Below are 13894 nucleotides of genomic sequence, written 5' to 3' on the forward strand. Positions count from 1 at the left end.
TGTATTTCAAGGAGGATGATGACAGTGATGGATCATGGGATCTAGGCTAGACAGGAAAGGAAGTGAATCCAAAACATGGGCTGATAAATAGTGGAAAAAATGAGGTTAGTGAATTAGTTGTCAGTGAACAAGAGATCCAGGAGGATAGGAAGATGGTAATCAGAGTGGAATGTCTGATAATGTGTTAGCTCAGGTCCTCCTAGAAGCAGACACCAAGGCAGGGTTCAACTTAGAAGAGTTTTATTGAGGGCACATCTGTGAAGGACAAAGGGAAGGAATCAGGAGCAGGGCGGGGTCTTCATATCATAATTCAAGTCTGGCACCTAGGAAAGGAGAGGGAGATTGGGCAAGAAGAGCCTTAGACGGCATGCAGCACGGTTCTAAGGAAGTTTCAGCCAGGCTGCTGAGGAGTCCCCATGCCCAAGCTGCTCGTGAGAGGAGTCCTGGCGTCTCACTAATACCCCGACTGTGCTCAGTCATGGACCAAGAGTAGCCCAGGAGACGCACCGGCCTCCGCGCAAACCCAGTTGAGGATGCCCTGGGATGGCAGTCTAGAACGTGGGAGCAAGGGCTGATTCCGAAGGGAAGAAATGGTCATTGGGGATGAAGTTACAAGGAGTGGACTGGAGGCTGGAGTTCAAGTTTAACCACAGTTACGCGTCACACGACTCCAGATAGTGCGGGTCACCAGCTTGTTGATGGGATTCGAGGTGAAGACTAAAGTGGGAGCTAGTCTTCGAAGAACTAATAATGAAAGAAGCTGACTAGGAACTTGACAAATTACGAGGAGGAGGGAAAGAGGATGGTATTGTCCAGTGGCAAGATTCTCCGAGAAGCCGGGATTGTGGCAGACGGGATGAGGAAGTGCTGCTCAGCAAGTAGCAGCGACTAGCAGGGAGGCCTTCCTCCCCACCCGCCGGCCCTAAGGCACACGGTCCGCCTGAGGGGCTGCGTGGGACAGAGTTCGGTAAAGCGCGGGGGGACGGCAGGTCTGCGATGGCTGAGGACCCCAGGGAGATCGCCGACGCCCGAGTGGACTTCGAGAGCTCCGGCGGGTGCGGCGGGTGCGGCGGGTCCGGCGGGGAGGAGAGGCGCGACGGGCGAGGCTTGAGGTACTGGGCTGTGCCGGGCGCGGCGGCGTCCGCCGGCGGCCGGGCGGCGGCGCTCACGGGGGCGCGGGTTTCCCCAGGCCGCGGGCGGCGTGCTGGCGCTCCCGGGCGGCGCCGCCGCGGAGCTTGGCGCGGCAGCTGGCGGCGGCCTGGCGCGTGGTGACGGCGCCCGCGGGAGGGCAGCGGCTCCCCGGGGCGGCCGGGCGCAGGGCGGCGGCGCTGCGGGGCGACGGCTTCCCGAGGCTTCGGCCCGCACGGGCGGCAGCGGTCCCCAGGGAGAGAGACAAAGACACGCCGGTTAGAAACGGGCCGAACGCGCCGGCGCCTCCCAGCTAATCAAGGAGCCGCCAACCCAAACTCGGCGCGATGCCATTTCCGCCCAACAGGTTGTCTGTCACGAAAACACAGGAGATAAACCTGTGTTGATCAGAGGAGAACAGCATCCAATTGAAGTGTCATTATACACGTTTTTAGCAATTTAGGGAAATGTACCAAAACCCTTAAATTTTTAAATACTCTTTGACCCAGAAATTCTAGTTTTAGAGTTTTCCCTTAAGGAGTAATTATGAACACATGCAAAAATTTCATACGGGGTATTCAGTGCAGTATCTGTAACAGCAAAAAACAACAGGCAAAGAAAATGGAAAAAAAAAATTTAAGGAGAAACGGGGAATATCCTATATCCAAAAATAAGATTATAGTCTTTCTCTTATAGTTGAAACTAACCTGCTATTAAAATAATGCTGGGATATAACTATTCATATGGAAAGGTATACTACATAGAATGAAAAAAATTAGGTTCATCCCCATTTGTAGTGGTGGGATGTGTGCATACTTTATGTGCGTACATGTGTATACACACACAACACACCACACATGTATAAAATAGTGGAGAGAAACACTCCAAAATGTTAAGTGGTTATCTTCAGGTGATGAGGCTGCAGGTAATCTTTATTTATATATTTCCCAAATTGTATACAATAAGCATATCTTTATAATAAAAAATTCAAGTAACTTAATAAAAGGCATTTTAGTCCATTCTTATGTACCCATTCTAACTTCCTACCAATTCAAAATTATATTCTATATTGTGTAGCAAAGTGGTGGACATCAAAAGATTTTAAGAATGAATGAATGGTCCACAGTAGTTTATCTTCCTCAAAATTCTGAGTAAATCACAGTATTTCAGAGCAGTTTATGCCTTAAACGTTATGCAGTTAATCAAAACCACTGTCTTCTGTGAAGTTATACCTTATTTTACTCTATTAAGCATTTCTACTTCAGGAAGAAAAAAAAAAAGCTTTCTGGGCTGCTAACAAACCTAATTTGATTTGTAATCTCCACAGACTTGGGAACACAAAGTTTTCCAAAAAAAAATTACCATACTTTTGGAACAAATGTTTTAAATACCAATGTTTTCACAATGTATTCAATAATTTGCTCTTTAACTTGAAAGAATTTAGTGGGAGCAAAACTAAAATACTGCAATAAACGAGAGTCTAAACTTTACATCTTGGTCTTCCAGTCATAACAAATTTAAATTTTAGCACTCATTAATACCAAGGGAATCTGTTTTGCTAAACCTTGTTCCAGAAAAATGTGTAAGATGACAATAAAATTATACTAATGTAATGTAGGGATGGGATTCCAGGGCTTTGTTATTAAACTGATAGAAGATCCATTTAATACATAAGTTCCAATGATATTTTAAGCCAAAGTGACCTCAGAGTTGTCAGATTGATTTTCCTTAATGATGAGTAAATCCAAGCTTAGATGTTTATTGGAATGCTGCTTAAACAGATGATGACCTAATCAACCACACCATCCTGCAAGTTTCCTTCCCTCTGCAGGTACTGGATAAAATGATCATGTCTAGAGACATACCTGTAGTAAAAAAAATTATCAGAAATAAAATATACACTAAGAACAAATCCTAAGTGGCCAAAACTTTGTGTTAACCAACTGCTCAAACAAAAAGGGTGCATGAGGGCTTCCCTGGTGGCGCAGTGGTTGAGAATCTGCCTGCTAATGCAGGGGACACGGGTTTGAGCCCTGATCTGGGAAGATCCCACATGCCGCGGAGCAACTGGGTCCGTGAGCCACAATTACTGAGCCTGCGCGTCTGGAGCCTGTTCTCCGCAACAAGAGAGGCCGCGATAGTGAGAGGCCCGCGCACTGCGATGAAGAGTGGCCCCCGCTTGCCGCAACTAGAGAAAGCCCTCGCACAGAAACGAAGACCCAACACAGTCATAAATAAATAAATAAATAAATAAAATTAAAAAAAAAAAAAAAGGTGCATGAGGTTTTTATAAAGCAGTGTCTCTCCAAAACCCTTATTTTATACCAAATGATTTAACATAACAGTATTAAATGCAGATAAGACAGAAGAACATTTTTGGGGTGCTATCATCTAACTTTCATTTGGTATATCGTGTCCATACAGCAATTTCAATTTAATTCAACATTTTTGAGTGCCTATTATGTCTCAGGCACTGTGCTCAGACACTAAGAACCAAAAAAAAGACAACATGAGATTCCTTCCTTTGAGAAGCTCTATCTAGAAAATTACCTTCAGATTATTCGGATAACTCCAACCCTAAGGCTAACCTGAATCCCTAAATCACGCTGCAGTCCTGCCAAAGCTTTCCTTCTCATATCCTTCAAATGAGCACTTTCTAATTTCCTGTCATTCCTTTGCTCAAATTCATCCAGAGCATCCCATTGTCTCCACACTAGCAAAATTATTAGTTCTTAACCTTTTAGGGGAATCAAAGAATAGTCCGAGATTCTGCTTAGACATGGACTTTGTCCTCCAGAAGCATGCACAGAAATGCATACACCATATACTTTATTTCACTGCACTAGAAACTGATTTCTTCAACATAAGCAATATACAAAAACAAATATTTACAAAGAAAGGAATCCCTCCCTCACATTGTTATTTTTCATGAAAGAAAAATGGTGACTTACTGAAAGAAATTTTAAAATTCTAACTGCTTAGTAGTAAATCTGAGATTTGGCTTGAGTTGACATTGTAATATGGACTTTGACATAGCAACACATACATAATCTTTGATAATCAATTGTAACTTTTTCTCCATGGCAACAATTGTTGAAATCCTTGACTCACCAAGGTACACAGAACCAAAGAAGAATTTCATAGAATGCTTTGTCAGGTTAAGGTAGCCTGTGTACTAGAACACTAAATTCCTCTAAGGCTTTCAAGTTGAAGTCAAGTCACGTTATTTCCTCTGCCTTCAAGTTCAATTAAGACCTCTGGAAAGGCAGCACATTTCTTTCTGTCTAGTAGAGAAAAACATCATGTTCTGTTCCCATTTCTTGGCAATACCTCTTGGAAAGGTGGTGACAGCTGCTGACATGGAAAGTAATGAGGCACAATGACATGTGGCTATCCCTCATCAAAGCAGGAAAACCATGATGTATGCCTGACATCACAGGTGTACATCTGACCTCAGAGTGCTATCATTTTTTCCCTGCCATCTGAATAATTATCAGAGAGAGAGGGAGAGATATTATTTTGAAGATATTGAGAGCCTTTCCAGTTTCCAAAAAGAGTTCTAAAATGAAATTCTTTGTCGATGACACCAGAGAGCCCATGAAAACGTGAAGCTTGATGCACTGAGAGGCATCAATAGTGTTATCCAGTTGCATGATGAACGGAAATGGCATGGTGCCCATTTTTTTCCAACCCGGGAATGAATGATATCATTTGACAAACACTGCCTCAATTCTCTTTCATGGGCCATATTTAAGAAACTTTGCGCCAAACTACTTGACTCTCCACTCCCCTAACATACACTATTATTTCCCACCTCTATGCTTTTGTTCTTGGCATTTCATTCATCAAAACATGTCTTCTCCCTCCTCTCATGTATTCAAACACTGCCCATCCCTCAAGACCCTCAGCCATTCTAATTAGCTTTCCCTGATTACTGCAGTCTGAAATGATCTATCCATTTTTATGAACTCCCACAATGTTTACTATTTATGACTGTCCTCAAAGTGTGGTTATGAGACCACCAGCTTCAAAAATGCACCATAATCTGTATTTTTACAAACACCAGAAAGAGCTGTAGCAATTTCTCCAGTTTTCCTAAACCTATTTTGCCATTCTTAAAAGAATAACATCCCCAGATGGATGGAGAGAAGGCTGACAACAATGCTTATTGTTGCCCGAGTGACAGATCAACTCATCTCAATTATTCCTTTCTGTACTCATTTTCACACAAGAAGTTTGATTTGTCAAGTGTGTGTTCACCAGATCGGTAATGCCACTGCTGACTGCTGAATTTACCACCATCATACCTCTACCCCTGGATTGTTCAATCACTGCTTCCCAGTTCCATGGTCACCTGCTAGTCTAAGGATTCAGACCATTTTCAAAATAACTTTACACTCTATGAGAAAGAAGTTAAGCAGATTTGAAATTAAGGTAAGCTGATTAGATGGAAAGGCCTACAATCGACATCATCTACTCAAATAAGATATAAAATTACCTATATCCTAGAGCTGAGCAGTAACTTGAAGATTATCTCTTCCAACAGATTCACATTACAGATGGAAGAACTGTGGGGAATGGGGTATTTTGGAGCAAGAAACTTAAATTTTAAAAGTATCAAAATCGCAACAAAATGGTAGCAAAATCATGCAGAGCCAAAAGGGATTCAACATGAATGATAAATGCAATTGAGTTAAAAGAATAAGGAATTAAACAATGAAAATAACTCAAAATGTGAAAGATGAGATTGATCAGTCATCTAAAGAAATGGCCCTTTAAAAGATTGTCTTTGACATTACAAGTACCAAGGTAACCTGAACTTAACACCAGTTACATTTATTAATATTAGTTATCATTTATTTACTGTATGCCAGGCATTGGGCTAAGGGTTTTACATACATTGGTGCAATTTTATTAAACTCTAATGGGGAAAAAAAAAATGTGCTAAAGGAGACAATCTATAGTACCTGTAAGAAAAGAAATCAAGAAAGCAAAAGCTGGCCATCTGTCTGCATCCTGGTCTACTAGAAAGGATTCTCTGAAAATTGATGAATATCTGGTCTGAGTGGCAAGTATATTCCTATGGGAAAGATGAATGTATCATACTACCCGAGCTTGCTGATACTGGTCACTAAGAGCTGATTCAATGCTCATCAAGAAACCTTCTCATTATAATTTAGTATATTTGCCTACTGGGAGAAAATACACTGAACCATAAACATGAGAAGCCAGTGTCCCTGATACATCTCATGACAAATTTAAAAACTAGTATTGTGGTTTTTATACACCAGTATCTATGAGGCTGGTTAGAGTGACACAGTCCTCAAGCACCTAGTCACCTTGCTAGTTGAACCAGTAATGGCCCTAGATGAACCAATAGGGCCAGCCTTTGAAAGTAGTGACCGTGTGAAAGTTACTTGTGAGGCCTAGCAGGGAGGCTAGCCTGCCCTCTGTCTTGCTGTTCACCATTTTCAAACTACAATGCCACGTGATTTCAAACACGTGCACGCAAGGAAGAACCATTTAATTCGAAACGGGAATAATGGAAAACGGAGGAACAAGATATAGCGTTGTTTCTCCATGTTCCAGAGCACTACCTTGTGAATTTAGAGGTTAGTTTCTATAGCAGAGAAGGCTGAAGATTTGTGTGGTTTTTATTTATTTATTTTTTGGTTTGTTTTTTTTATGGCACCAATAAGTAATTGTTTCATTTATCAAAAGAATGTCACCTAAGCAAAAAAGAAAAAGTTCGAGTAGAACTTGGACATATAAACTTTTACCAAAGAGTAAAGATTAAAACATTTCTCACGTCCATAAATATGCACGATACGCAGTTACTTAAGGGTTTTGTTTCTGTTTGGGGTGTTTTGTCAGTTTTTGTTTTCTGATGACACCTCTACAGGCGAGAGATCTAAATAAATACAGCAAGGTCCTAACATGACATCACAATTCTTGACAAGACTTGAGTTCATGATGTCACATCAAGAATTCCAAAGCCAGAATGCAGTAAGAACTATTAAGACCCTGTGTCCAGGGTCAAGAATAACACACATAAAAGTTGCGCTAATGCTATGAACCTCAAGGATACAATTTTATTTGTTCTACTACTGAATTTTAACTATTGTGACATTATTATGAAAATATACTTTTAGTCTGATTAACTTTTTTCCAATCAATAATGGAGTTATAATTAATACTATTTTCAAACAGAATTACTCAGTAAATGATACATGGAGAAGTACTGCCATCTTTAGGGGGAATGCAGGATTACTAATCATCTAAAGCAAAATTCAAATATAAGTACTTGGCCTCTATGACTCCAATCATGGACATTTGGTATGGTCCACATTTTTTTTAAATGGATTTGTCTTTTGTGATATAGTCTGGTCCAAAAGATCTAAAATCAAGCAGTTGTAGTAGGCCCCATTAATCTCTGAAAAATAAAGCAATAATTGCATTGACAGAGAAGCTAGCCAAAATAAACCCTGAATGATCAAAATTAAGGGTATATTTTTATACAGATGACCATGAGTCATCTCAAGAAGATTAAAACACATAGTTAAAAACTGTTCTGAGAAACAAATGAAAAATTTTTTCTGTGATTTGCATATGAGGTTGGAGATTAGAAAATAAACATTTGTGGTTTAATATTTAGAACACCACTGCTTATCACTGGCACTAAGATATTAAACTGCTTTGTACATACCATACAAGTTTTTACACAAGTTTAAAAGTAAATGATTTCCCTGAAAATTTCACCTGCCATTTCTTTTTCATATATTAAAGAAAATATCCCAATCAGCTATTTTTGGTAACTAGTAGTAATAATTATTATGTACATTTCACTTTACCATTTATCATAAAATAAATCCATGACCATGATCTCTCTTTCTGAAAGAAATGTGAAATACCACATTATGTTGCACATGAGGTACTCAATACGATATGCTAGAAGCAAAGAATAATTTAACACTTTGTTCACATTAACAAAAACTGGTTGTCTAAATGATAGGTAGTAAAGTAAAATGGAAAGTTCATGGACCAAGGGATAAAAACATCTGGGCTCTACAATTTTCAGACATAATGTTAAAAAGTGAAAAGAAACAAGGTACGGTATAGTATGCTACCATTTGCGTGAAGGGGAATATATACATTTACATGATTATATATACATAAAACAGATCTTGAAAGCCCAAGAAACTGGAAACTAACTTCTTAACTCTGGGGAAGAGAATGAGAAAACCAAGAGATGGGGTGGGAAGAAAACTTACCTTTCACAGTACATCTCTTTGTACTGTTTAATTTTGTTAACATGTACATGTTATTACCTACTAAAATAATCTTTAAGAGATAGCTGGTCTCTATTTCTGACTTCTTCACTGGCCTTGTGCAATCACTTACCTCAATTTTCTCCATTTTAAAATGAGGTTATACTACATCTCTATAGTTCCCATCTACAATTCAACAGAATTTTGGCTCAAAAGAAGGTATATACAAAATGTATATACCAGATGGCTAAATAAAATAACTATAAGCCTTACTTTGCAGTGACTTACATACATGATATTATAATTATTTATACTCTGCCTGCTCTGTTCCCACCAGGCTACAAAAGCAGCATAGTAAGCAAAAGAATCTGGGAAGAAAATTCATGTTTGTGAACTTGATAATGTTTCTCTTCTTTGTTTTTATTCTGTATCAAAAGTAAAAAATCTGGTTAGTCCTGGGAGTTCCCTGATGGCCTAGTTGGTTAGGATTCCGGGCTTTCACTGCTGTGGCCTGGGTTCAATCCCTGGTTGGGGAACTGAGATCCCACAAGCCGCAGCCAATAAATAAATAAATAAATAAATAAATAAATAAATAAATAATCTGGCTAGTCCTCTATATATACACACACACACACACACAAACTATTGCTTCTAAGATACAGACTCTCAAAACATACTTTGATACATGAGTAAATATTAAAAATAAAGAGGTAGAATCTTGTGGTAGGGTTTAAAAATGGATCCTGAGTAAGGAAAAAGTTAAAAATCACCCCTGTATTCTCCTAAAATTAGCCCAAGAACCTCCTAAAAATCATCCATAATCTTCATAAACACAAGATAATAGCAGACCAGGCAGGGTAGCCAAGGGAAGAGCAATAGAAGGTTTAGACCAGTAAAAACAGGACATGAAGAGGATACTGACATCTGGAGAACAGAAAATGGGGACAGGCCTGATGATCCATTCATTCATGACCTTACATGCTGTAGAGCAAAACTGTTAGTCTTGAGACTCAGAGGGCTTACAGTCTAATCATGGGGACACTGTAATTAAATAATAATGCATTAATAACACAAAGGATGAAAGTGAAAAAAACTGGTAAATGTGAGTTCATCAGAGGAAGAGGTCACCATGGGTTGGAGCTACCAAGAACAGAGTCATAGAAGAAACAGCACTTTAAATCTGTGTGATAAGCAAAATGATGATGGTAGCATGGACAAAATAAAGTCAGCAAGGGGAATCAGTCTGGTAGTAGGATGATAAATTTAGTTTTAGTCACAGTTTGATTTTAAATAGTAACTTGGCAAAAAAAATGTTAGAAATTATTTTTCAAATATTGGGTTGCCAAGTTTTCTTGATAGAATACTTCACAGGAGTTATGACATGCTAGAGATATATCAAAAGTGACTGAACAGGCTCAAATATAAGATTAATATGCATCTAGATACAACTTTTAATAGGGCAGGGCTCTGAAGTATGAGAAAATCATACCTATACAGGAGGCTTGGCAACCCTCTTCCAGTATTTTCTTGCAAGTACCTAGAATTATTTCCTATCACAACCTTCATACTCAAGAGTCAGCTCCACCCAAAATACAACAAAACGAGGAAATCAAGAGGTGCCGGTTCTACCTTTCCATTGATTAAGATTGTGAGTTGGGTCTGCTTGATGAAAGAGTACTGTGTGTTTTACTACATGAAAAAAATGTCAAAAAAACTAACCTCTCTCTCAACGATCTAGTAACCTTGTGAAGCTAAAGTAATAATATAGAACCATGTAATAACTTTTGGCAAGATACACATTCAAGGTATTATCTTATGAATAAAGAGTGTGCGTGTGTGTATGAGTGTGTGTGTGTGTGTGTGTGTTGTTATTCGTAACATACTGATAAATCTTGTAAGAAATTTCTAAACAAAATTTATCTCTAAAACGTTGGCACAGGGCAAGAAAGAATATCAACAAATATAAAGAAGGTTATTAAACAAATGAAGTCCTCAGTGCAGAAAGTATAAATTCTAAAATTCTATTCTACCATTCATTTTTGTTACAATCCTTCAAACACCTAAATACACATGTTACCTTTTTTTTTTAGTAATCTCTTAGTGATTTACTGAGGTGAGAATGAGTATATAGAAGCTTGCTGCGGGGAGGGAAAAATTAATGTTTAGAAACAAATTTATTTAAAAAGGAAGATCTGAAACAGGTATTAGTTAAAAGTTTATGATTTAAAATAATTCTGTGCTATAGCAATGTGCCTTGTGTTATTTTGACATGGCTGTTAGGTTTATGCTGATGTCTACTACTGATTAATTTAAAGTTCAAATAACAAGAAAATGAAACCATTTTCAAAGCATTAAAACAAAACTTTAAAGTTTTTTTTCTCATTTTACTATAGATTATAAGATTATAATAAAATGTTGTTTTATTATAGTTATCCTCTTCTCTTCTAGTTCAAGTCTGTCAGCATTTCTATTATTGACTTCCGTTTTAAGGTTCATAACTCATCCATAAAATCTGCTCTATTGAAACCTGACACACAGTCTCCTGGGAATTCTTTCCTTTAAAGGCAGATTTTAAAAGTTAATCAAAAGTTGGATAGCTTAAATGGTATACAGACCTACACTTCCAGAATTAAATCATTGGTTTCGACCCAAGCAGGACTGACTTCTTAAAAGTCATTCTGCATACCCTCATAAGTATCCACTGGCCAGGGCAGGGTAAATAGGCTGCTTCATTTCAGTTCCAAGAAGACAAAAATCTCCACTTGAACTCTAGTGGTTATCTAGATGGCAAGACCTAAAGTTTTATTGCTAGGTTCTCCCTTCAGAAAGGAGGTAAAAAGAAACAGAGAAACCAGTGCGGACCACAGGAACATACGTGACAATGCAGGGCCTAGTTTTCATTTCACTGTTATTTTAAATATTCACCAGTCCAAATAGTGCAGCTTGGCAAAGTAAAATTACTGTAATTTATTTCAATAATCTGTTCAATGTTTAATAGCATATTTTTGCCCTCAGAATCTGGCTATGGATACTAAATTACTTAAGTTTATCATATGGATTATGTCAGATTTTATTAGTTTACCCAGATGGCTTCCTCCCAGTTTTCAGAAATAGTTTCTGCCTTAGTCAGAGACATGGGGACTAAGTCACAAACAACTCCTGGATAGACCAAAGCCATGGGAGTCAACAAACACATCTTCTTCAGTCCAAGAACACTGATTGTTTTATTTTTAAAAATAGGATATTTCCTTTTTAAAGAAATAATCTTTTTAAAATAGGTCTTACAGATTTTTGAAAAAGCGCTCAAAATACAAGACGGATTAGTTCACATTGCCTAATACTATTACAATTTAATTATCTAGCACTTCTTAAAGTAGTATCAAATACATGCTATATTATAGATTTCATACGTGGCAATGGGGGTGGGGAGTGGCGGTGGGGAGGAGAACCGGTGCTAGCTAAACATTTCCCAAATGAAAAACTGAAATAGGAAGGCACTGACCTAAACTGTAAAATAAACCAAAAGAACGTGAGAATTAGTATGGTATGTTGACTCTATTCTTGCCAGTAATCTCTACGTTTTCAACCACCACAGGTACATGAATGATCCCTAAATCTCCAGCCCCTGCGCAATCTCTCTCTTGACCTCTAGTCTGTATATCCTACTCACACTAAGCGTCTCCAATATGATGTCCCACGAGCACCTCAAACTCAACATGTCTAAACTTTAATTCAACATTTCCCCGGAAAACTGTTCCTCCTCCTGTGTTCCCTACCTTGAAGAATGGTACCACCTACCTACCCAACCAGAAGGCCCAAACTAGACGCCATCTTCAACTCTTCAGAAATTCCACTTCTGAAATAATTATAGTATCTGTATCCATCTCCAGAGCCTCAGTGCCATTACCTAAAATTAGGTCCTTATCACTTCTTAATTAAATTTCTGAAACTGGCTTCTGTTTGATTTCCCCACCACACATCTTACCCTTATCCCATCTCCAATTCAGTCTTCTCAATGCTATCAGATGCCCCTGGCTTAAAATCCTTCAACAGCTACTCTTAATTTTGAAAATATGATTCAAACTACTCACTTGGTATATAAGACCTTTCTTGATTTGGCCATAATTCCTTCCCTTGGTCTACATGTGGTCTCATGTCCTCTGTACCTACCTGGAAAGTTTGTCTGCCTAGCTAACTCTTTCAAAACTCAACTTAAAAATGAATGAATGAATGATGAAAAGCCTTCACCAAACCCTCACTATGCTTTAATATTCCACTTCTGTGTATCCTTATAACATGTTCTTCTTTCACAGTATTTGAGAAAAGGAACTGCATTTCTTATCTCTGTAACCCTAGCACCAAACTAAGTGCCTCACACAAAGCAGGAGCTCAAAATGTCTACTGAATGGATGAAGTGAGTCAACCTAAGACAGTGAAATCTCAAGAATATTGATGAAATTCTGACTTTTGAAACCTGAGCAGGCTCCACAGGGAGGGGGAGATTAATTTGCTTATTACTCACTAATCGGTTTCTAGATAATATTTTTAAATAATTTTTTCATTTTCCATTCAATAAAAGTTTGCTAAATTAAAATCTTTAATCTTTAAAAGGCAAATAAATTCCTCATGTCAAACACAACTAGTCCTACAAGTAATAAACACATTAATTAACATGTGGTACAAAGGCCTGCATCACTCAAGAGGCTAAAAAGAAATCTGGGTTAAGTCAACTTAGCAAATACCTGTTTGCCTGAATGGCTAGGGCACCACCTATATATTAACAACAGGTCAACAAATCTAGCTGCCACTACCCTACAGCCCCCAAATCAACTACAGTCACATCAGCATTAATGTGAGTGTGGGGTAATATAATTGTTGACTCTCATCCTTAGGGAAATAAATGCAAACGACAGAAGGGAGAAGCCCATTACTATTTCAGAAAGGCGGGAACTACAGACCAAGGTCTGTGAAAATGTAGGAAGATTCTAGGACCCCGTAACTTTTCTGCCTTTGCTATCTCCTGTTTTCCTATACTGATAAGCTATCTATTATTGATCCACTCATTCAACAAATATTTTTTAAGGACTACTATGTCCCAAGCATTGTGCTAGGCACAGGGTCTACATAACTCTCCCCAGTCTGTTACATAAATCTCTCCAGTGGGAAGACAGACATTAAACAAATCAATGCACAAATATAAACATAATTAAAAACTGTATTAGATGACAATATGGAAAGGAACATGAAACAGAACTATAAGGGAGACTACTCTAGATCGTCTTTAGAAGTGACATTTAAGCTGAGACCTGACAATGAGTAAGTTAGTCAAGCAATGAACCTACAGTAACAACAGATCTGTGTTTTAGGAAGGTAGTTCTGACAGCAGCATGGAAGACAGATTAGAGAGGAGGTCAGTTAACAGATTACTGCAGTAGTGTAAATAAGAGATAGTCCTAACCAAACTACTAAAGCTGGAGATGGCAAGGAGGACCCAAATG

The 13894-nt window shown here is 38.5% G+C and overlaps 1 protein-coding gene across 1 annotated transcript in view; it reads right to left on the minus strand.

The window, feature by feature from the left end:
• Positions 1 to 223: 223 nt before the first annotated feature.
• Positions 224 to 13894, minus strand: part of ZNF800 (zinc finger protein 800) — a 51003-nt gene continuing 37332 nt past the window's right edge. Inside the window, exon 6 of the mRNA XM_061198015.1 lies at positions 224 to 1352. Within this exon, the coding sequence (XP_061053998.1) occupies positions 1166 to 1352 (187 nt within the window). The 3' untranslated portion in view covers positions 224 to 1165. The remainder of the gene's footprint in view (positions 1353 to 13894) is intronic.

This window comes from Eubalaena glacialis, chromosome 8 (genome assembly GCF_028564815.1).
Source record: "Eubalaena glacialis isolate mEubGla1 chromosome 8, mEubGla1.1.hap2.+ XY, whole genome shotgun sequence".
In the NCBI taxonomy this organism is placed as follows: Eukaryota; Metazoa; Chordata; class Mammalia; order Artiodactyla; family Balaenidae; genus Eubalaena; species Eubalaena glacialis.